The sequence below is a fragment of the Elephantulus edwardii genome, unplaced genomic scaffold (assembly GCF_000299155.1).
Source record: "Elephantulus edwardii isolate Elephantulus edwardi_28Jun2011 unplaced genomic scaffold, EleEdw1.0 scaffold00007, whole genome shotgun sequence".
In the NCBI taxonomy this organism is placed as follows: Eukaryota; Metazoa; Chordata; class Mammalia; order Macroscelidea; family Macroscelididae; genus Elephantulus; species Elephantulus edwardii.
This window is the reverse complement of record NW_006399757.1, coordinates 9,128,607-9,154,429: the sequence shown is the minus strand read 5'-3', so window position 1 is coordinate 9,154,429 and position 25,823 is coordinate 9,128,607. Positions and strand designations below refer to the sequence as shown.

At 36.7% G+C, this 25,823-nt stretch overlaps 1 protein-coding gene across 1 annotated transcript in view; it reads left to right on the top strand.

Moving 5' to 3' along the window:
- The window catches only part of THSD7A (thrombospondin, type I, domain containing 7A), a 620,355-nt gene that overhangs the window by 377,356 nt on the left and 217,176 nt on the right, over positions 1 to 25,823 (top strand). The window contains exons 5-6 of the mRNA XM_006880244.1: positions 19,973 to 20,128; positions 21,887 to 22,099. Of these exons, the coding sequence (XP_006880306.1) occupies positions 19,973 to 20,128; positions 21,887 to 22,099 (369 nt within the window). The remainder of the gene's footprint in view (positions 1 to 19,972; positions 20,129 to 21,886; positions 22,100 to 25,823) is intronic.

Sequence of the window (25,823 nt, the reverse complement as noted above, 5' to 3'; positions counted from 1 at the left end):
GAAGGAGAGGAAGACCTTCGGTGAGATGGATCGATTCTGTGACTGGAGCGGTGGGAATAAGTGCGTTTGAGATGGCTAGGTTGGCACAGGATAGAACAGCATTTAGAGCTCTTGTACATAGGGTCGCTATGAGTTGCAAGCGACTCAATGGCACATAACAACAGCAACAACAATTCCCAAGAGAGGGAATCCAAAAGAATGTGGAAATTATAAAAAAAAATCATTGATATAAAATGTAAGTAAAATATTGCTGAAGATAAACGATAGAACAGTATAAAGACAGAGAACTACCAGCAGTTCAAGCAGTAATTAAGAGAGGCCATGGCACCAAATATCATTGGTGATGTCAGATGTTTCCTGGCTGAATAAGAAAGAATACTAGCAGAATTTCTATTTTTGCTTTATTAACTATGCACAGGCACTTGATTATGTGAATCATAACAATCTATGGCTAACATTCGCAAGAATGAGAATCCCATAACACTTGATTGAGATCATATGGAACTTATACCTAGATCTAGAGGCTGTTGTCAGAACAGAGCAGAGGAACACTACATGGTTTAAAATTAAGGAGAGTGTTTGTCAGGGTTGTATTCTCTCTCCATATCTATTCAGTTTTTATACCAAGCAAATTATTCAAGAAGCTAGACTTTATGAAGAAGAAGGTAGCATCAGGTTCAGAGGAATATTCATTGATAACTTATGTTATGAAGATGACACAACCTGGTTTGATAAGAATGAGGATTTCTTGAAACACTTGATGCAGAAAAAAATAAGAAAATACACTTTAAATATGTATTGCATATCAAGATCAAGAACATAAAAATACTAGCCATTAGACCTATAGACAACATCATGAAAGATGGAGAAAAGATTGAAACTGCCAATCGCTTCATCTTATTTGGATCCACAATCAACACCCTTGGTACCAGCAGTCAGGAAATCAGTAGACATGCTGACTGAGAAAGTCTGTGGTCAAGAACTTCTCCAAATTATTGAAGACCAATGATGTCAGTTTGAGGAGTAAAATGTATCTGATCCAGACCATGGTCTTTTCAATCACTTGCTATGTTGGTAATACTTATATTTTTACAATGTGAAGCCTTCCTATCCATTAATATGGTATGTTCTATTTATAGAAGTCTCTTTAGATTTCTTGTAGTAGTGTTTTGTAGTTTTCTTTGTATAGGTCTTTTTAATCTCTTATTAGATTACTAAGTACTGAGAAACCACTGTTTTACTTAATTCCTTCTCAGATTTCCTTTTGTTATTGTAGAAGAACGTGACTTATTTTTGTATGTTGATTTTGTACCCTGTCACTTTGCTGAGTTGCTCAATAAGATCCATTTATTTTCTTGTTGAGTTTTAGGGATTTTTTTTTTTTAAAAAACTAATCTCTTCATTGAGATTAATGTTGGCCATTAGTTTTGTACATATTGTTTTACATATGTTTAGGAACTCCCCTTCTATCCTTATTTGCTGGGTATTTTTATCAAAAAAGAGCTGTGCATTTTGTCAAATGTCTTTTATTCAAAAGATGATAATGTAGCTCTTTTATTTATGTGGTGAATTACACTGACTCTTTTTCTTTTATTGAACTAACCTTGTAGCTCCAGTACTAATACTATTCGATCTTGTTCTATTATTTTTTCATTATATTGAATATTATTTCTGAGGACTTTGTTAGAATTTTTTATCTGTATTCATGCAGAATATTGATTTATAGTTTTGTTTTTAGTAGTGTTTTTGAGTCATAGTGCAGGTTGTTAATGAATCTCTCTGCAATTCTGATGCCACATTCATCTTTACACACTCATTTCTCATATTACTTGTTCAGCATGCAGTTAAGATAGCTGTGGTGAATGAATGGATATAATCTTGATTAACCCCTCGCATCCCCTGGTTTTTTCTTAACAGTTGCTTTTTGATCTATCTGCAGACCCTGCATTGGCACAAATAAATTTTAGAGTTATCACTCTTTGCATTATACCTATGAAAAGAGAGATCATAAAAATAAGGAAAGTAAATAACTGAAAAATGGGAAAATATTCAATAATAATTCTATAAATAGGCTTATTAATTGAAGGCTGCAAATAAAATGCCCAGATAACCAAGTGATTTTAATATTGTTGGATATGAGAGAAACAAAGTCGTTATGATCTTAAAGATTGGGAAATAAATATATTGTATCTGAATATAAAATATTAGTAAAAAGGTACAGAGATTATGATTTATTATATAAAATCCAGTAGTCTTAGAGATAGATAAAATTTGAGAAACAAGATATAATTATCTAACACAATACACTTTTAAATCTGGCCCAAATTTTTTACATTTGGGAGAAAATAATGGCTTACAATTCAAGAAGCACAGAAAATCCAAAGCAGGATAAATACAAAGAGAATAACAGCCAAGACATATTACACTCCCACTGTTAGGAACTAACAGTAAGGATAAAAGGTTGAAAATAGCTGGAGGGGAAGAGACAGCATATATTTGTGAATAAAAATACAAATGAATGTTGACATCTCATTTGTGACAATGAAGGCCAGAAGACAATGAAATAATGTATTTCAATTGCTGGAAAACAGTTGTCAGATTTCTATTTTTAAAAATATCTCGTAACAATGAGCATGACTAACAAATATTTTTAGAGATATGTAAGAATCTAAGAAATAGTTGAGAGTGGAGATACAGAAGCAGAATGCATAAACCATATTTTTTCAGACAGGATATTTCACTTCTCTGTGAACCTATTTCTTAGTCTGAAAAGAGTTATGAAAGCTTTGGAAGTTTTAAATGAGAAAAATCTATGAACTGTGTTTCAACCATATCAGCCATAGATTTATAAAGCTCATCTCAAAAATATAAAATTTCTATTGGTGGCCTAGTGGTAAGAAGGTGTACTATTAATCCCAAAAGCCCGTAGTCAAATCAGTCAGCTGCCTCACAGGAGATGGATTGATAGTCTCCTCACATATGATTTACAGCCTCTGAAAACCCGTTAGAATCAGTTCACAACATTGGCTAGTACACAACAACAGCATTGTTGTTAGTTCTGCCTCATTGTGTCTATCTATGACAATATGTGCCGTGTCAGTGTTCCTGGAGTTTTTATTGGCTAAATTCAGAAAGCGGAGCTCTGGTAGTGTAATCTATAATAAATTTCACCGTTAACTCAAAGGCTGTATTGTCTCCAGAAGCTGGAAACTATCAGCCGTTCCTAACTGGGAGAAAGATGAGCAGCTTCTTCCCAATGTAATTTACAGCCTTGGAAACCAAATGGATGGTAGATCTGAGTCAGAACCAACTCAAAACTCATCAGCAGTGACATATTTTAGTTAAAGTATCAAAGAGATCACCTTGTTTCCTGTCTTAACCTAAAAACTCCATTGAAATGTAACATTGTTGATATTTTAAACAGCAGTGGTATAGACAGCAGTAAGCCTCCATAGTACAACAAACTAATAGATGTTTAAACATATGAAGTAGAGATTTATTTATAATGAATTTTCTTTCTGCAAGAGTTTTAAAATGGAATTCTATAGTAATTCTGTGGGGGTGGGTTGGTTCACAATTAGCACTTTGCCATTGGATATTTAGCATGTGACTTTAGAACATAATCTCTAACCTCTTTCAGAATATCATTGCTATTTATGTGTAGTGATAACCAATAGTCCTGTGAAGCCTCTACTGTCCTTCTGTTCAGTTCAGAGGAAAGACAAACATACAATCTCATACTGTGAATTTTTTTATCTTTTTGTTGCCAGTTCGTCTAATAATCTCATTGTTGAGCCAAAATCGACTCAAAGATGACCCTTTAGCAGCTTTTTGAGGCTGAGGAAGTTGACCACTTTTCTTCTTCCGAGCTTCTGGTGGATTCAAAACTCAAGAAAGGTGCTGTCTTTGGTTTCATAATGCAGTTCCTTAGGGACTATGGTACTACTCTGACAAATGAAACTGTCTTATTGGTCCGTGTGACATTTAAGCTCATATTTTTAGAGTTTAGTGAAAGACTACCATCACACTTTTTGTCTTTACTTCTGAAGAAATTTGTCTCATTCTGCCAACCCTACTTGAAACTCTTTGGGATATGTGTGTCCCACTATTGCATTGCAGGGAGCTCTGTGGGTAAAGCATTGTGCTGCCAATCAGAAGACATGGTCCTACTTCATCAGCTGCTCCACAGGAGAAAGATGGGCAATCTCCTCCAGTGCAATTCACTGCCTCTGAAAACCCAATGGAGGGTCAACTATGGGTCAGTTCCAGTTCAACAGTACACAACAACAATTGCATCACAATTAAATTATTGGTGAATTTTGAACTAAATGTGTTGGCGGAAATCCTCAATTTCCTTGTTGATGGCTCTAGTTATTGGCACGAATATAAAAAATAATAGTTGCTTGAATAGGTTTTCCTTGTATGCAAGTGGATAGTGATATCCTGTCACTCAACAGTATTGAACCTCAGGATAAATCTTTAACTAGTCTTTTTAACTATGAATGCAATACCAATCTTTCTCAATTCTTTATTATCAGTAAAGTAAATCATATTATTATCTGATTCAAAATGGCAGATTCCAGGCCATCTTAGTTTGCTAATGCCTGGTATACCAATCTTTATGATTCAGTTTCATTTTTTTATAATGTCTAATTGTTGAAAACTTAAACTGAATAATTTTAAATCAAGAAAGGAGTGTATCAGGAGTGTATTCTTTCTCCATACGTAGTCAATCTGTACACTGAGCAAATTATTCAAGGTTCTGGACTCTGTAAAGAAGAATATGGCATCAGAATAGGAAGAAGTCTCATTAACAATTTGTATTATGCAAATGGCACACCTTACTTGCTGAAAGTGAGGATGACTTGAAACACTTGCTGTGGAAGATCAAGCACCACAGCCTTCAATATGGATTACATCTCAACATCAAGAAGACAAAAATCTTCACCACCGGGCTGATAGGTTGATAAGTGCATCAAAATAGATGGAGGAAAGACTGAAATTTTCAACAACTTCTTCTTACTGAGATCCACAATCACCCCCCTTGGTACCAGCAGTCAAGAAATCAAAAGACACATTGCAATTGGAAAGTCTGCTGTCAAGAACTATTCCAAAATACTAAGGAGCAACAATGTAAGTTTAAAGACAAGGTGTGCACGATCCAAGTCATAATCTTTTAATCACTTGCTATGCATCTGAGAGCTTAACACTAAATAAGGATGACAGAAAAAGAATTGATGCCTTTGATTTGTGGTGTTGGAGAAGAGTACTAAATATCCCATTACTGCTAAAAGAGCAAACAGATATGATTTTGAGAAAGTATATCCAGGAGAATGCTCCTTGTAGGCAAGGATGGCAATGCTTCCTATCACATTCTTTGAGATTGTTGTTAGGAGGATTCTTTGGGAAAGGGAACCACACTTTGAAAGGTGGAAGTTCCGTGAAAGAGAAGAAGACATTCAAGAGATGAATTGATTTAGTGACAGCAACGGTGGCTCAAGTATGTCAGAAATGATGAGGATGGTAAAGCACATGGTTCAGAGCTGTTGTTCATAAGCTCTTTGTGACTCATTAAAAAAACCTGCAAATAACAACAACAATTAGATCAGAATACATATTACTTAAACAGTTTTCAATTTCTTCAACATGTCTTTAATTACTAAAAGCACATGGTTTTAACAAAAAACTCAAAGCAGAGAAGGATTCCATTTTAAAAGGATAATATGGCCCAATTTAAATACAGTTGGGCCATTGGGAAAAAGTCCCTTGACTTCAGAAAGAAGCTGAGAAAAGCTGTAATCAAGAGGACCCTTGAATATTCCACCAAGAATGGACACAGAAAAATAATCACAACATCTCTCCAAGAAGTGTATACTTAAAACATCAATTCTCAGAACCAGAAAGCTAATATAGACATAGATGTGTAGAATTAGTGCTTTGGGTACATGAGTGATGTCAGAAGCAGTGGACTCTTTGGACCTATGAATGACATCAGAGACAGAGACCAAAATGAGAACCTCCCATTATACTTTGAACTCTCCATGGCATCATCTCCCTGGGGAAGGTGTCATCCCAAGGGCTGCCCAGAAAAGGAAGCCATAAATAAGACCTCTCCTCACTAGCATACTGCCTCTCCTCCAGATGTCCTTCCAAGGAGGGAGGTCAGTCCCTTTGGGTGTAACATTCTAATAAATCTATCTTTCCTTTTTACCTTTAAAAAAAAAGTAAGAACCAGCAGTGTTCATATGAGAATTCTTCCTGGTTATAGATCCATCTCCAAATGTCTTCTTAAGAGTTTTTTCCCAGTTTTATGCTTCATCAAGATCCCTTCATCAAGGTCAAGGAACAAGCTTCCAGACCACCCATCCTGAACTACCCACAAATGTCTTAGCTTAGAAAACCATGTTGATTTTTACCCCATCCCCTGTATTTCTTATGTCATCTGTGCCTGGTTTAAGAAATTTTTCACCATGAAGCTTCTAATATATGTCTTGAATGTCATTAAAGAAAAAAGCTACTCTAATTTCCAAGTAACGTTTGAAAACACTCAGAGCCTTTTCAGGAAAAACAGAAGATTTGTGGAATTAAGGGGAAGATCCTGCCCCTTGTAGACAATGTACTGCTGTCGGATTTCTCATTTTTTATGTCCAGAAAAAAAAAACCCTAAAACTCTTAAATATAACTCAGTTAATATTTAATGGTTATAATAGTTAAAATCAGCAGTAGAGTATGTTTAATTGCAGATATAATTTGATAGTATAAGTAATGAGGATTTAATGATTCTTAAAATAGCATTAAAATTAAAAAAGAAAGGGAAAATATTGTGATTTTTGAATGATTATAGTAGGCTAGCAACTGACTAAGAAAGATAAATGTACAAGACATTCAAATGAAATTAAAACGTTAAGGTCTACGAGTTTTACACAAAATGTAAAATATGGAGCAATTATTTAACAAGAATAGAAACTACCAACCAAAGGTACGTGAAAAGCATAAATCTCTAAAGTTATAACTTTTAAAGAAAAAGATAACCTTGAAAATTTTGAAATAAAAATAAAGAAATAGAAGAATAGAATTTATGGTAAAAGACTGAACAAATAATGGAATGGATCTTACTTCTAAAAGTGAATTTCAAGTAGTAGAGTCCATATACTTACATTTTGCAACCTTAGCTGTTCTGTTCAAACTCTAAAATTCATGCCTTGCTGTGTACCAATTAGACAAGTTAGTCTGGGAGAAATTTTTAAGTTTAAAAATGAATCAATAATGATTCAGCCTCATATTCAGAAACTGTAACCATATAGACTATATTTTCAACTATATTTATGGACTGCACAGAAGGCAGGACTTAGCCTATGATATCCTAAAGACATTAGTTATGATGTAGGAAATTAACTCAAGTACTACACATGTGTACTTCCTAAACAAACTGTGTATACTATCTTGGGTTAGAAAAAAGAAAAGATTAAATACAACAAACAGCCGGCGGGTGCGCGCGGTGCAATGCGGGGCGGCGGGTCCCGCGCCGGCAAAAAAAATAAATAAACACATACATACATACATACATACATAAATAAATAAATACAACAATCATGTTGTCTAGTTCAATTCATCATGAATTCATCATAGATAGAAATGACTGATACACATTAAATACTTAGAAATAATTCTTAATATTGTTATAAACCACAATAGTATATTTTACTAAAATGAGCATGATGGCTTTTATGACCTCTGTATATTAGACAGCCTGAGAAAGGCTATAACCTAAAGAATACAAGCAGGTACGAGAGACTGGAAAATTCTCCCTTGAGCGTTTGGAGGGCGCTCTGGTCACAGTCCTCTAGGAGTTGATCTCCTAACCAAAGGTGGCACCTCTCTGTGGGTTCAAAGCTACATGTAGCTCCAGGAAGAAAGATGGACAGTCTTCTCCTGTGTCATCTAAAGCCTTAGAAAACTTACTGGATGGTCATCTATGAGTCAACTCCAACTCAACACCAGTGAAAATGAGTGGGAAAGGCAAAAGAAATCTATAAAATAACCTTTAAAAGCTTGAAGCAATCACTGGTATACATTGAATATTATTTGTTTAAAAAATGCATTTCTTTTAAAAAATCTTTCTAAGTTAATATCTATTATAATGATACAAGATAGTTTATAAAATAGCATTTTCCTTTTGGTCTGTAACTCTAATGCTTTTCTGCTGTTGTCCTTTACCTTAGTGATATTGTCCAGATCACTTCCTTTTTTATAATGTTTTTCTTTGTTCCAAATTATTATGTGTCTCTTATCTAGTAAGGTATTTTCTTTCCTCTCCCGAAACCTATCTTTAACTTTTAAAAGTAGGGGCGTGTAATAAAGTATTACAACATTTTTTGGTGCCAAAACCTGAGATCTAGTATTTATCTTTTTGTAAATTGAGTTATTTCACTCAGCACAATGTCTTCCGGGTTCATCTGCATTATGAGACATTTCCTGGATTCTTCATTGTTATTTAACATTGTGTGGTTCCCTTGTATATGGTTTGTTTAGGCATTCACCTGCTGATGAATACACTGGCTGTTTCTGTCATTTATGTTAGTGAATAATACTGAAATGGACAGTAGAGCTTTGCTTCTCATTTCTTTGGGATATATAGCTAGTAGTGAGATATAGTGGGATCAAATTTTAATTCTGTTTCTAATATTTTAAGTGCTGCCAAAAGCACAAAGAGGTCTTGGAAAAATGCTGCCAGAAAGCTCCTTAGAGGCAAAAATTGTGAAACTTCATCTCTCATACTTCGGAAATACAGCTAGGTGAAGTTATTCCTTGGAAAAGGACATCACACTTGGAAAGGAGGAGAGTCAGCAGGGAAAAGAAGACCCCTAATGAGATGGAGTGACACAATGACTTAGGAATGGACTAATGTGTGTCAGAGATGATGAGGACGGCACAGGAAAGGGCAAGGTTCAAGGTTCAAGTCATCTATTCATAGGGTAGTTATGAGTCATACACAAGTTGATGGCACCTAACAGCATAATAACATTTCTAAAGTTGTTTCATCCTTTCCTTCCATCAGCAGTATGAGAGTTCCACTTTCTCTTCACTCTCTCTCCCTAACTCCCCTCCCCCCAAGTCTTATAGTGGACAGAAAGTTATGCTACCAAACCTAAGTGTGTGATTTTAATCTGTGGCCCTCAGGCTTGGCTTAAATTGGTTTTTGTCAAACATTCTTCTAAGTGATATAGCACTGGTATATGCATTGCTGTACAGAGGTAACACGTGGTTGCTGTGATGCTAAACACTGTGACACTGATGTGCCAAATGTGATAATGGTTACCCATGGTGGACAGTGTTTGGTGGAGCCTCCTGATTAAAACAAGCTTGAAAGCAAGAGTGACATCCACTTCTGACATGGCTTGCTTCCGAAAACTATGAACACGGAGAAACAAAAAATTATATAAGTATTCAGGTCTTTCATTCGTAGGATCACTATGAGTTGTCTATGACTCAACAGCGCTTAACAACATTGAACTTTGTTATTTTTGTTAGGGAACTCTGGCAGCTTAGTGGAGTTTCACTGGCAGTTCAATGGCATGTGGTTCAAATCCACTTGCTACTCTCTATAGAAAGATGGGCAATCTTCTCTGTCATTTATATCTCTGAAACCTGCTGGAGAGTCAGTTATGAGGTAGGTCCAACTTGACAACTTACACACACTCATATTATTTCAAGAGAGAGTAATTTCGTTCTTGTTTTGATGTTTATCTCTCTGATGGTTAACTGTGGCATAATGAATAATCTATTAAGTTTCCAATCAAAAAGTTTATGGTTCAAATGTGCCAGTAGCTCCTGGGGAGAAAGAGCTGCAGATTCCTCCAACAAAGATTTACAGTCGTGAAAATCAAATGGAATCGACTAGATAGCATTTCGCTGGAGAGTTTTTAGTTCTCTTTTTTGGTGAATGTTTGGTAGAATTCCCAGTGAAGCCATATGGGCTAGGAGTGTATCATTGTTGGGAGATTTTTGCTTCATCTTTTGTTGTTGTTGTTTTGTTTTTAATGGCTTCTTGAGAAGCTTCTTCTGTCCTATATTCTGTGCTTTTCAAATTTTCTACTTCAGTCTGTGCTAGCTTTGGTAAGTCATGTATTTCTAGAAGTTTGTCCATTTCTTGTAGGTTTTAAATTTTTGTTTTAGTGTAGTTTCTCATGTTGTTGTTGTTGTTTGGTGCCAGGGAGTCGTAGATGACTCATAGCGACCCTATGAACGAACAGCCTGAGCACTGTTAATGCATAGTTTCCGGAGGCAAGCTTATTCGGAAGTGGATGCCGCTCCTGCTTCCAGGTAGTTACTCATAGTAATGTATTATTATTCTTTTAAATTACTTAATTCTGCTATGGCATTGCTTAATTAATTTCATTTTTATATTTGTATTTACTTTTTTCTTTTCTCTTGTTAAATTTGCAGATTTTCCTTGTTTTTAAAGATTTCTTTTCTTTTTAAAAAATTATTTTTATTGGTTTGCATACAAAATTAATATATATTGTATTTCACACATTCCTTCATTCACATTGTTCTTCATATGATCAATCCCATATATTGTGTTTTATAAACTTAATCCCCATTGATCTGTGCCCACTATTAACCCATCTTTTCAGGTCCTAAGTATCTCTCCTAATTCCTTTAACCCTCCTTCCATCCACTTAACTCTGAGACCCTATGATTTCCCCCATTCACATTCTCAAACTGCTGGCTCCCTCTCATTCCCTCCTTGGACTCTACTATTTCCTACAAGTTATTATTCTATTTTACAATAATTATCTTTACAGTATTTGTCTTTATGAGACTGAATTCACACAACATAATGCTCTCTAGTCTCTCTCATGTTAAGTAATATTTTCCAAAATCATTTCTTCTGAATGCTGCATGGTATTGCATCATGTGAATATACCACAGTTTCTCAGTCCGTTCATTTGTTGATGGACATTTGGGTTGTTTCTAAGTTCTTACTATTGTGAATAATTCTACTATGAACATTGGTGTACAAATCTCTGTTTGTGTATCAGTGTTGATTTCTTTGGAGTGTTCCTAGCAGTGAGATAGCTGGAACATAGGGAATTTCTATATTCAGCTGTTTGAGGAAACACCAAACTGCCTTCTAGAGTGGTTGTACCATTTGCAATCCCACCAAAAGTGTATGAGAGTTCCTATCTTCCCACATCCTCTCCAACATTTATTGCTTCTTGTCCTGTTAAACTTTGTTACTGCTGCAGGGGTGAAATGGTATCTCATTGTGATTCTGATTTGCATCTCTCTTATTGTCAGTGATTTTGAGCATTTCTTCATGTGTCTGTTGGCCATCTGAATGTCCTCCTCTGTGAAATATCTTTCCATGTCTTTTGCTTATTTTGCATTTGGGTTATCAATCTTTTTCTTGTGGAGGCCCTGTCATATTCTATAAACGTTCATTATTCTTTTTATTTTTTTATACTGATATATTTGTTGCTGTTATGTCCTGTTGACTCAAAAGTGATGCATTGCTTGACCCTCCAGTGGGTTTTTAGTAGCAGTAAATCACACAGAATAAGATTGCCCATCTTTTTCCTATGGAGCTCCTGTGAATTAAAAATGCATGCCTTTGTACTGACAACGCAAAATTTGCAACAATTGTCCACTGTCAGTGGAGTATTTGAAAGCAAATTCCAGGCGTTGTATCATCTAAGCCTCATCATCTAGACTATGAGGACTCTTTGAAAAAAATAAAACATAACCATAATATGGTGTCTGAAATGTTTAATTACTCTATAATAATTACATAGTATTTGGAAGCAGGAGTGGCATCCACTTCCTAAACAACATGCCTCTGGAAACTCTATGAACTTTGAGAAATGATAGTAATACGAAGGCTTCAGGTCTTTTATTCATAGTGTCACTATGAGTCATGCTCAACTCGACGGCAATAAACAACAACAACAACTATAAGAAATGTTCAGTCTCATTTTTTTTTGTTATGGAGGAATGAGGGGAAGGAGCTCTAAAAAATTCTTAGGACTTCATGAAGCATGGAATATACATTTAAATGAATACCTTTTAACACTTCTCTGCCAGCTGCTACTAAGTCAGTTCCAATTCAGAAACCCTGTACCAGAAAGTAGAACTGCCTGCACCATAGCATTTCCAAGGCTGTGAATCTTTACAGATGTTGGCTGCCACATCCTTCTCCCTCAGCGTGCCTTGTGGTTTCAAACCACTGATCTTGCAGTTAGCAACAGTGCTTAACTAGTGCTTAACCAGTGTTCTCTAATCGTGTCTAGAAAAACCTCTGTCTCTGTTTCCCTCTTTCTCCATCACATATTTCAATATATCAACACAAAGGCTTTTTTCTTTAATCTAAGCCTTTCTTTGGAACTTGCCTTGAAAATAAAAGTTGCAGTGGTAAAATTATTAAAGAATAATGACTGTGCCTACAGGGGACTCTGTCAGAATGGTCCATAGCAAGATGCAAAGCTCACCAAAAGACTGTTCATCGCCAGTGATTCAAATCCACCAGTATCTCTTCAGAAGAAACATGAGCAGTCTCTCCCACCTGTGATTTTACAGTCCCTGACACCCCTAGATAGAACCTGTGAGCTGGAGCCCATTCAATGACAGTGAACCTGAGGATTATCTAACGACTGTACCATTCCAGAAAATTCTGTAATGGAATTGAGAAAATGAAATCTGCGGTAAACATTGTGTTATATAATAAAGAACCATAGAAATTTTACCTGAGAATATTCAGTCAAATCTGCAAGATATATTTCAGATCCAACAAATTTCAGTTGAAATAATTTTCAACTCTTCTGTGACTGTCCTTTAATTCATTCCTTAGATCACCCTATAGTTGACTCTCAGGTTTTGAGAACTCAGTATATGTGACTTACATGAATCTATACACTATTTAAATAAAAAAACACCAACACAACTCAGAACAACACCACACTTTAATTGAAATCAATAAAATAATAAAATATAAAATACTTAACATATTTAAATAAATAGACTTTCTACTTCCATTTCTTTGATTATTAAATGAGCTTTAGATATATAGAAACCATTATGAGGAGTTACCTCATTGTTAATGTGGGTTGCCTTAGGAATACAACTGAGCAACCTTTAAAAAACATTTTGCTTAAGCATTATTTCCTTGAGTCTGTTTCATTTTACTTCTGTACCTCAAGGCTTTTGGAAAAGTATTATATTTCATTCAATAAAAATATACCAGAATTCAAGATTAAATTTACAAAAACAAACAAAACAAAAAAGAGAGGACTAGGAATTAGAAACAGATGGTTTAACTAGTTCCTTTTTAATTGTTTTTCCCCTCTAAAGTTTTAAATCATATGTACAATAGTAATTTCTTCAACCACCGAGCTCCCTGACAATTGCATACTCAGGAAACATCTCTTTTCCAGTAACTATTATTTATAAAACAACATAATAACACTAAAATTCAAAGACATTTTTAGTGAATTTAAAGGGAAAAAAATGGAGACTTTTCACTTAATTGGAAGCATGATTGTTGTTCAAATGGTTGGTCAAATGGTAGATCCTAGAAGTAAAAATAATCATTTATTCTAATTTATTGTAGAGAGACTTCCCCACATACTCTAGACGCTAATGTGGATAAGGATTTTAAAAATTTATTTTTCATTTTATGTCAACTATTTTTCATTGATGCAAAATATTTCTCATATTTAGAGTAAGTGAAACTTTTGTTTTTGTTTTCTCTCAGTAGTTTGCCAAGTACTTGGACTGTTACAAAGACATAAAATTAATTTTTGGCTTCAACTGGTGCGATGCTGCACATTTGCGACAATCCTGATAGAGTGGGATTGTTCATCATGCTATACACTAACCATGTTTTAAGTGTCCAGTTAGTTACTCATATTGCATTGTGTATGCTGGGGTAGAGGTGGGGAGGCTAGAGTCGAAAACAAATTAAATAAGCAATTCTTACATTAAAATTTAAAATCTTTATAGTACTTTTCAAAAATAGCAGGCTGTTGCAGTGAGAAATGCCATTTAATATAATAAACTTTACATATCTATGAAACCGCCAACTGAAACCGACCTGCAGGTTCACACGTGTTCTGGAGTGGGATCTGTGCATATTAAAAGGGGGAAAGGGACAGGGACACGAGAGAGGAGGCAAGTCCAAGTTCTCTGATCAAGCCTCAAAGTTTTTTCGAAGAATTCTGAAATAAATAGGCAGCTGAGGAGGCCGGGCTGCCAGGGAACCCAGCCCTAGGCTATCAGTTTACAATAGAGAGGGAGGGACATGCCCCAAGGTGTTGATTTACAGGTAAAGAGGTAGGCGTAACCAGAGATGGACAGGGTGGTGGCTGCATGTCAGAGTGTTATCTGTAGCAAAACCAAGATCTACTCAGGATGGCTTCCTACATATCTACACTTTTAGATAGTCATTATGAGAGTGTGTATACAGACATCTTTATCAAAATGTGAGGATTATGGAGTGCTCATATTTATCTTAAAGATTAAGGTACAAACAGATGTATATAGTAGTATCAACATAAAATTAGGACAATAGAGGACAAACTATTTTTATTTCTCTCTGACTGTCTATATTCAGTCTTGTGTAATTAGAAATTTACAATATCCTCAGGTAAGAAGAATAGTAAATATCTCTCTGCGGCATCCATGATAGTTCTTTATTCTAAAAGTGTGTACACACACAGAGCTCTGTAAAGAGGACTAAATAATGAACACTGCTTTAGAACAGATGAAAACAAGAACTATTTAAAAGGAATATGTGATTAGGCATTATTTGCATGACAACAGTCCAGGATAAGATGTGCCAAGCAAAATGGACTGGGGGGGGAGAAATTATGCAATAATGAATGAATTTTTTTTTTATTTAAGTGAATGGTTGGGGTAGGAAGGAAAATGTGCAATAATGTATGAATGAGAAACCAATTTTTCTGTAAACTTTCGTTAAAATCATAATAAAAAAATTTAAAAAAATTGTCAGGTAGAGGTAGAGACTGGTTTTAGGAAATGAAATGTGAGGTCAAGACATTTACCTCTTCTTTTTTGTTTTAACAAAGTAGTTATAGCTATTAATGTTTCATAATAAAGCCCCTTCCCCTTTATTGCGAAGATTAGGCTCCAAAACCCAAGTTGTACTGTGAAAATCATTCTTATGTGGAAATGGAGGATTCCTGAATCAGATCACATAGTTGAGTAACATCATTACATAACTGCTAAATTGCATTGTTATGCAACTGTCAAACCACTGAAAAACTCAGCCAAGTTGGCAAATAACCTTAGCCACCATAACCCACCTACCCTTGCCTCACAGCTTTGTAGTGAACTCCAAATACATTTTGTTCATTAGAAAATTTGATATCTGTGGTGACACAGCCTTTAATGAGGTACTTTACTATCCAAAGGCCCATTTCCTGAGCTTTGAATCCACCAGTGGCTATGCACGAGAAAGGTAGACAGCCTCCTCCCACCTGGAGGTATAGCCTCCAAAGCCTAAAGGAGTCAGAACTAACTTGATGATCAAGAATGAGTGAGCTACAGACAGGATGAAGTAGTTGCTGAGTAGCTTTTGTAGTGTTATTGTTATCTGAGATATCATAGAACAAGATAATTGATTAGTGAGGAAAAGTCAGATAATTAATACTGCTCCCTTCTGTCACAGGTATAGTTCAAATAGCATCCTCAGACCCCTGTAACAGAATGTTGAGCAGAATTTACTATTATCTGACAAACATTTGTGCTCTAGAAAAGATCCAAACTTCAAGCATCACGATAGAAAAGAAGTGAAACAAGAACAAATTATATGAATGAATAGACCACTGCCAGTTTACTAAGTCATAAATAAGTAGCCTGTTAGCAGTCCTGAGGCCTGAATCGTGGATGTAGGCAGATAGCTCACTCACTCACTTTCATTACCATCAAGCTGGAATTGGCTCACAGCTAAGCTTCCAGCAGGTCTTGAGAAGCTGTGAACTGTACAGAAAGAGGATGCTTATCTTTAATCCTAGAAGCAGGTGGTGGATTCAAACTGCTTGCCCTGGGGTTGATAGCACAACTCCTTATCTACTAGGCCACAAGAGCTCCATGCAGATAACATATTTTGCAAAAATTCTAAAAAGCAGCCTCCTCGTGAATCTTATAGTCTCTTTGGTGACATGAGCTCTTACCTCATCCTGTCTGTGAAACATGCTCTGAGACTTCTCGTACTCTTTCCCCATAAAGTAAAGAGCTATAGTGCTCCTCCTGCTATGGCTAGTCCTCTAAAGCAGAATCTACTCTCAAAGGATGAAACAAACACACAAATAAAAACAACCCAAGCCCACCACTGTTGAATGGCTTCCAACTCCTGACAGTCAATGTGTTACAGAAAAGAACTGCATTACGGTTACACTGAAAGACTATTACAGCTTCTGCCATTAAGCTATATACCTAGGGATGGTGATGGTAAATAAAGTGTTTTCTAGAATTATACAGCTATAATAGGGGGTGAGGGATTTAAAACTTAAATACAACTAAATATTTCATGGGATTTTTATTGTTCTTGTGTGACTCTGAGTTGGATACAACTCATAGTTGACCCTCCAATGGGTTTCAGAGGCAGTTAATCTCACAAGAGGAGATTGCCCATCCTTCTCCTACAGAGCAACTGGTGGATTGGGGCCAGTCCTTGGACAAGGACGTCATGCTCAGAAGGCTGTAGAAACAGCACAAAAAAGGAAGACCCCAATGAGATGGATTGATACAGTAGCTGGGGCAAAGGGGATAGGTTTGTTGGAGTCAGTGAGACTGGCTCAGGATAGGGCAGGCTTCAGAGCTGTTGAACATCAGGTCTCTGATTCGCATGCAACTGGAAAGCACATCACAACAACATCCACCACCTTTGGGATATCAGTGCAGCTCCTTACCACTAGTTTTCTTTAGGATTATGGATCCAATCAGTTACCTAAACTTTCTTTTCAGAGTTTCTGTTCTGACTCAGTGAAAATACTTTCTGTTGTTTTGTGCCACCAACACTTAATTAACTCATAGCTGACTCCCTAGTGAGCTTTCAGAGTATGTGCGCCAGGGATGTGTCCTATCTCCATACCTTTTCAATCTATATGCAGAACAGGTTATCTGGGAAGCTGGGTTCTAGGAGAGGAAATGTGGTATCAGGATTGGAGGAAGACTCATCAACAATCTGCATTATGCAAATGGCAAACCACTGCTTGCTGAAACTGAGGAGGACCTGAAGTGCTTGCTGCAGAAAGTCAAGGACTGAAGCCTTAAATAAGAATTGAAGCTCAACATCAAGAAAACAAAGATTCTCACCACTGAGCCAACTGGCAGCATCCTGATAGATGGTGAACAGATTGAGATTGTTATCAGCTTTAGTTTGCTTGGCTCTACAATCAACACTCTTGGCACCATCAGTCAAGAAATTAAAGACATTATTGCATTGGGAAAGTCTGTAGTCAGAGACCTCTCCAAAGTACTGAAGAGCAACGATGTCAGTCTGGAGACTAAGGTTGTTGTTGTGTTGTTAAGTGCCATCAAGTCATAGACAACTCATAGTGACCCTATGAACGAAATCAGAAAAAAAGATGCAATCTGTTTCTTTGCAAACACTTGCTATGTGTCAGAGAGCTGGACAATGACTAGGGATGATAGAAAGAATTGATGCCTTTGGGCTATGATGTTGGAGAAAAATATTGAATATACCATAGATTGCTGTCTTTAGGGACCTCTCTAAAGTGCTCAAGAGCAACGGTGTCTCTCTAGAGACTAAGGTGTGCCTGATATAGGCCATGGTCTTTGCAATCACTTGTTATGCATCAGAGAGTTGGACAATGACTAGGGAGGATAGAAGGAGAATTGATGCCTTTGAGCTGTGGTGCTGGAGAAGAGTATTGAATGTACCATGAACTGCCAAGAAAACAAGCAGATTCATCCTGGAGAGGGTTAAACCAGGCTACTCCTTGGAGGCAAGGATTCTGGGGCTTCATCTGACATAATTTGGACATGTTGTAAGGAGAGACAGGTCCTTGGAGAGGGACATCGTGCTTGATAGGGTGGAGGACAGCGCAGGAGGGGAAGGCCCTCTATGAGGTGAATTGATTCAGTGACTGGGGTAATCAGGATGGGTGTGTCAGAGGCAGTGCGATTGGCACAGGACAGAGCAGGGTTTAGGGCTGTTGTACATCGGGTCCCTATGAGTCGCAAACGACTCGACGACACATAACAACAACAGCAACAACAACCATAGACTGCTAGGAGAACAAACAGGTTTGTCTTGGAGCGGTTGAGACCAGGCTACTCCTTGGAGGCAAGGATTCTGAACTTCATTTGACATACTTTGGACAAGTTGCAAGGAGGGATCAGTCCTTGGAGAGGGACATCATGCTTGGGAGGGTGGAGGGACAGTGCAGGAGAGGAAGATCCTAGATGAGATGGATTGATTCAGTGACTGGGGTAATGGAAGTAGGTTAATCAGAGACAGTGAGGTTGGCACAGGATAGAACAAGAGTTTAGGGCTATTATGCATTGGGTCCCTGTGAGTCAAAGGTGACTAGATGGCACATAACAACAACAAATCACACAAGAGGAAATTGCCCATCTTTGGTACAACTGCTGAACTTGCATTGCCTGCCTTTGGGTTAGCAGTGCAAGTCTTTTTCCCATGCTCCCTTATGTAGTGTCTGTTGCTGTTGTTATGTGCTGTTTAGCCACTTGCGACTCATACCGACCCTATGTACAACAGCCCTAAACCCTGCTCTATCCTGTGCCAATCGCACTGCCTCTGACACACCCATCCTGATTATCCTAGTCACTGAATCAATCCACCTCATAGAGGGTCGTCCCCTCCTGTACCGTCCCTCCACCCTCCCAAGCATGATGTCCCTCTTCAAGGACCAGTCTCTCCTTACAACATGTCCAAAGTATGTCAGATGAAGCCCCAGAATCCTTGCCTCCAAGCAAACTAAGGCTGTGAGCAATCTCAGGCTCTTCACCATCCATCCTGATGCTGCCAATTGGTCCAGTGATGAGAATCTTGAGTAGTATCAAGAGTATTAAATTTTACTGAAGGCAATGAAACCTGCAATCCATTTCCTTCTTCAATTCCTGCATCTCCTTCTTCCTTTGCTCTTTGAGGAGAATAGAAACCAACTGTTGCACATCAGGGAAACTACTTACAAGCTCCTCCCCCCCCCATTTTTATTGTCATTCACATTGTGTTTCAGGTGATCACTCCCAAAAAAGTTTTTAAGAGTAATGACCAGGATCTTAATAGCTTGAAAGCAACCACCTGGCAGTTGGTATACATTTTACTAGAACAGCAGGAGAAGGAGAGGCTGGAATTGTAGGGGGAAATGATTGCAAGTTTCATTGCTTTTATAAAATGCTATCTCTATTACTATGAAATCCAAAGAATTAGATAGTACCTGACTATAATAATTAAATATTTTGAACAAAGACACAGTAGATAGCTACTGACATAAAGGAGAAAAGTCTGACAACAAATTTCATACTTATGTGGAAAAAAGATATACTGGCTCCAATGAGAGTAGGTGAACTTGGAAATCTAATACCTGGAAATAAACGTTAAACCTTGGACCAAAGTGCCTTCCTGACATTACCATTAAACTAAGCAACACTTTAGCACAATTCAGAACAAATGTGGATCTCAAAGATAGCACTCCTAAACAAATTGCTTATATTTGTTGTAAACAGAAAACTGACAAAAATTTCAAGGGACAGAGCATCAAGAAACATCATAGGCATAAGCAGAACAGTGACAGTATGAAATATACAATTAATACTTAAAATATTCATGTAGAAATTTTGGTTGCATGAATGTTTGTTTCTGTATAGTTCCATCTATAGATGATGAAAAATGAAAATATTATATTATTATTATTTCTTTTTGTATAATTTCTTAAGAAATTATTTGTTTTCCTCCAAACAGTCTTAAAACCCGTAGACCTGAAATTATGCACTGGTCCAGTCCCCAATACTACACAACTGTGCCACATTCCATGCCCCATTGAGTGTGAAGTTTCACCTTGGTCAGCTTGGGGACCCTGTACTTATGAAAACTGTAATGACCAACAAGGCAAAAAAGGTATGTTAAAAGCATTAGTTATGTAAAAATACTGCTCTATATTTTTTGATTGTATGTTTGTGATCATTTCCAGACCACTTAAAGAGTATTTATTGTTAAGGATAAATAAACCTATTTCTATAATGGTATTAAAAGATAAATACTGAAGGGCAAACACAAGACCCTTGTTAACTTTGGTCAAGGGATAGAGAATCTCTTAGTTTAGTGCAGTGGTTAAGATTAACTGTGCTGTCAGGCTGACCTCAATTTAAAAAATCAACTTTTCCCCTAGGCTCAGATAAGCTAATTGCTTTATTTATATATTTGCCCCCTTATCTCTTTAAGTGAGCCCCAATATCCTAATCTGTGAGAAGGAGTTGTACTGCTAACCTAACGGCCACCAGCAGCTCTGCTGGGTTGGTCTGTATGATTTAAGACTCCCCAAACCTGCTAGAGGTGAGTGATGAGTTGATTCAACTCCACGGGGCTTTCTGAATTGTTTTTTTAAAAAAATCTGTGTATCATTGTTGTTGTTAGTATATCAATGTTTGTCGGTGCTGATATGACTCAAAAAGATCTGAACCTTGCCCTATCCTGTGCCATCCTCATGATCTCTGAGACATAATATTTTTCATCCACATTTGCCTTAAAGATTAAATGAGATAATATGCTTGAAGTATTTCATTCCATTTCAAGAACCCAATAAGCAGTACTCATTACTTTGAAGGCAAATAATAAAACCTCTATTGCTTTTATAATGCAAACTACATATATAAAAAACAATAGAATAAATGCAGTGGGTTATTGTGCACCAGGCTTGAGGAACTAATCATCAGCATTTAAAGGAATAGGATTGAAAGCATTAGCTTATTTGATTTAAAAAGATGGCGTTCTAATGATTACTTCATATTCACAAAGCAATACACAGACTGTATTCTGTACTACATTGTTTAAAGGATAATGCTTAGGTGCTATTAAAGCACAAAACAGTACCTTGAATACTCCTCAGTAGAGCTCAGAGGGTTTATATCTCTCATTTAAATTCACAGACTAAAAATCAACCCCGGTTCTGAGAAACATTTTCTCAGGGACCATATTAAATTCTTAGAAGTTCCTTTCCAAATTGAACTCTTAACAGTGCTAAAAAAGTCCAGAATAAGGTATCAGCATAAGAATGCTACCTGCTCCTCAATATTTCAAAATTGTTTGAGATTTTCTTTCTTTGAGTATTTTGTAATCTTTACTCCTTCATACACTCAATGTTGTCCAGCCAGAATCGACTCATCGCTGACTCTCCAGCAGGTTTTCAGAGGCCGTAAATTCCGCAGGAGGAGATTGTCCAGCTTTCTTCAGAGGTGCTCCTAGTGGATTTGAACCACCTGGCAGGCACAGCTTTTGGGTTAGGAACACAACTCCTTAGGGATGACTCCACCAGAGCTCCCTTCTGTAATCTGCATGTTCCAAATAAAAATATCTAACTTTTCCCTCTTCCTTCCTAGACCGTTAAAGGGAGGTGGGTTATATTACATTTCTTGCTTTATCTTTATAACAAAATCAGACCAGCAACCGTCTTTGTCTTTTTATCTCATTCATTCACTTATTGATTTATTAATTTGTGAGAATTCACATTGCGCTGTAGTTGGAAAATATACAAGTGACTCAAAACTAGCGTTAACTTCTACCAGCATTAAGCATCGTCCTTGCAAACTAGATATGCTTTTCAAAGTACCTGACCTTTGATGGCTACAAAAATAATATTTTCTTTCCACAATAATTGAGGTTTCAAATTGAGGAAGCGGCGGATTACCAATGAACCGACTGGAGGCGCTGGAGGGACTGGAAACTGTCCTCACTTACTGGAAGCCATTCCCTGTGAAGAGCCATCCTGTTATGAATGGAAAGCAGTGAGGCTTGGAGACTGTGAACCGGATAATGGGAAAGAGTGTGGTCCAGGCACACAAGTTCAAGAGGTTGTGTGTATCAACAGTGATGGTGAGACCCATAGAGCTATCATATTTTTGTAACTTTCGGTTTTCCCTACTTTTACCTTAAGTTACAATCTAGTATCTTATTTTCTCATAACTGGTTCTATTTACAAGCAGAAACACTGGCATATTTTGTTTTATTCTCCTTCCCTGAAGTTGTATTATTTATTTTTACAAGTGGAAGGTTTGTGACAACCCTGTGTTGACTAAGCTTTTGGTGCCCTTTTCTTTTCTTTCTTGGTTTTTGGTTTGGTTTTTTTGTGTTTGGTTTTTTTTTTTTCTTTAAATTTGTGATTTGAATGAAAGTTCACAAAGTAGTTCTTCAGAAGTATACACTTAGTGTCTCTGTGTTACATTTAGGTAACATGTAAAGTTTTTAAAATTTCTTTGCAATGCTGTTTTTTACACACTTAGTGTAACTTATATGCAATAAGAAACCAAAACATTCTTGTGAGTCACTTTATTACAATAACACTTTACTGTGGTGCTCTGGAATGGAACCCACAATAGCTTTGAGATCAAGTTGTATCTACGTCATTCTCTTCCCCAGGCATTTCTTTCTTCCCTCACTACAGTCCTTCCTCCTTCCCTTCTTTTCTTTCTTGAAATAATATGGATTATTTACATTAATAATACATAGTATATTCAATATCTTACACCACCAAAATCATTCAAAGGTGCCAAACCTTTATCAGTCCTTATTCTTCATCCACCTTTCACGTGTATCATATGAGATTATCATGGCTTGTATAGGCTACATATTAATCCTCAAAGAGATATATTTGCTTTTTTAGCATTTTAAAGGTGATTTCTTTGTTTCCTTGTGACAGATTTGCCCAATGCAGCATAGTGTTTGGTATCTTGACCACTGCTTTGACACCATTGACATTGATTGTGGGGTTTTTGATGTTGAAATTCTCTAACATAATTTGCTGAGTATTTCATGAGGAAACAATGTTTTTTCTTTCTTAATGGTGGCTGTAGAAGGAATTGAAGAAATACCATCTAACATTTTTAGAATTGAAAATAAGTAATGTAAAATAATAGATCATAATCAAAGAAAAAGTCAATTTAAAAAAGAACATAAAGATGTTCATTCCCTAAGTGATAATTTGTTATTTGCTATTAAAAATAAAGTAGAAATCAGAAGAATTTTAAGGGTAATGGAGATGATTCTAGAAGTCTTTGTTCCCCCTTTCAATATTGTATCTTAATTAAAATGTAACTGCTAGTTTCACATGCCAGGAGGCCTAACACAGCCTGAGTGTTCTTGGCCAGACTTCTCTTGCTCTGCCAGAAGCTGGCATTTGAGAAAGTTATCGTGTTGCTCAGGTTGTAGTTTTTCATACAATTCTTTTCCTGAATCGTATGATTTTATTTTGTGCTTTTGCAACAGATTTTTTGTTTTTTAATGTATTATGTTGGCTTATTATGTTTTCATATCTTTTGCATTTTACCCAAGAATAGTTTTGGGAGAACTGCACACTCCTCAGAAGTCCCTGAGTCACACCAAGGAACCAGACACCTCCCTTAGACAGAGTTTAAAATCTCTTGAGAACCCCCTTTGTACAACTCCAAACATCCAAATCCTATGACTCTGCACATCGACACACCATGAGCACCAAGCCCCAGGGTCGACTACTTGACAGTTTATGCTGTTTCCAGCATATGCAGAAGCACTCTGGTCCCCCTTAGGGGCATTGAAACATCTGTGAGCCATCATAATTACTTCCATGCTATTTTCCTCCAGCAAGCAGTATTGTTTCCTTCTGTGACTGAGTCATTGTTCGGTAGAGAAGGATACTCTTTGGGGTGAGAGCCTGACAGACACTGCTATCCACAAAAAATTAGCTTTGAACTTTGAAACATAGAGGGTTGGCTTTTGTCTGGGTCCAGGGTAGCCACTCAGGACACAAAACAAGTCAAATTTGAACCAGCACTTGAGATGGGTAGATGATTATAGCTTCATACACTTATAATAGACTTACATATTCTGCATTTTGTCTATGTAGATATAGTAGACTATGATATATCCTCTTTCTGGCTTTTCCTGGTTTTCTCTAAAGAGAAAGAGAGGAGAGAAAAAATAATATTTTGGGATTGGCAGTTATGGCCCCTATATAAAATCCTACTATGTTTTAGATGGAAACATTTTTTATGCAATTCTGTCATAATAATTGAGGTCATATTTATTTTAGTGCCATTGGTAACAACTTACTTATAGTGTTTCTTGATTTTTTTCCCACCTCAGTTCAAATTCTTTTTCTTGTCATAACATAGATCTAGTAAAGAAGTATTTTCAAGTGACGTAAATGTGAAATTGGAAAGAATAACTATGTGTTGAGTTCCTTTCTCTGCATTAGAAAAATCGGGACCATCTTCCTTCCCAGATTAAATTATTTCTTCCATATCTCCTTTCAAGGAAGGAGGTCCATCTGTTTGCGGATGTAAGCTTCTAATAAATCTATCATTACTATTTTACTCTCAAAAAATTATCACGGATTTAGTTTAGTCTTTCTGCATAAAAGGAAAAAATATAACCCAAATAATCACTTCCTGAATAGTCTTGTGAAGAACTGTAGAACAAGCTGAGGAATAGATTTGGTATATTTATGTGTATTGTAAGGGAATACGTTATTACTTAGAACATCTAATTACTAACTCATAGCAACATTAAAAGCTGGATTTATTTTGTATACTTCAAAGAGAATAAAAGGACCATGTGGCAGGTACTCAGGATACTATTGTCCTTTATCAGTACCCAAATCCCACTGATCTAAATTCTCTCTCATAGTTACCCTAGAGGACAGAATAGAATTATCCTATAGGGTTTCCACGCTGGTATATCGTTACAGAAACAGACTGCCATCTTTTTTTTCCCTGGTTTATCTGTAGTGCACTTTAAGGGGTTCAATTATAGGGGAGTTATTTAAAAATCAAGAAAATTCTTTATTATTTGCAAATTCAAGAGCCACCTGCTCAAATTTGTATCTAACTGAAACATCGTTGTGCTATTAGAGCAAAAGCTGAAGACCTGTAAATACTTCTCCGGTATTATCACCTGCTAAGTGTTTAGCAGCTGCACCAAAAGCTGTTTTGTAATTAAACTGTGCCCAGGGAATTAAAGTTGATTAGTTGAACAGACTCTACCCCTAGGCCTGGGCTGCAACTATAGATTTTGTTTTATAATTAAGTTAAAGATCAACTAGGGAAATGAAGAACTAGAGCTGGTGAATCTAGGAAATAATAAAGAGACTTTTATTCCCATATTCCTCACAAATTTCACAACGCTGTTGATGAACGCAAGACATTTTCAAGTCTCTCTTTTTTTCCTGAGATATCTTTATCCAGATGTCCAGAGGTGAACAGGATTGAGGGATGCTTTTATGTATTTTTCTCATTTTCTTCTAAGAAACTGGACCGGGCTTATTATTAGGTGCCACCAGGTTTAGCATGACTCAAAGCAGCCGTATGAACAGCAGATCTGAGCCTTGGCCCCTCCTGTGCCGTCTTGACAATCTCTGACACACTCAAGCCCATTGCTGCAGTCACTGTGTCAGTCCACCCTAGGTTGTAGTTACCAGTTTCTCTAACAGACAGGGGTATAATGGATTTGAAGGCCTAAAGGGAGCTCAGAAGACAATGAAAAACCCCCAGAAGATAGGTGAACTTTCTATGTGTAAGAGAAGATATTGCTCATGTTAAAAAAAAATCTTAGAATAGTAAGTTCA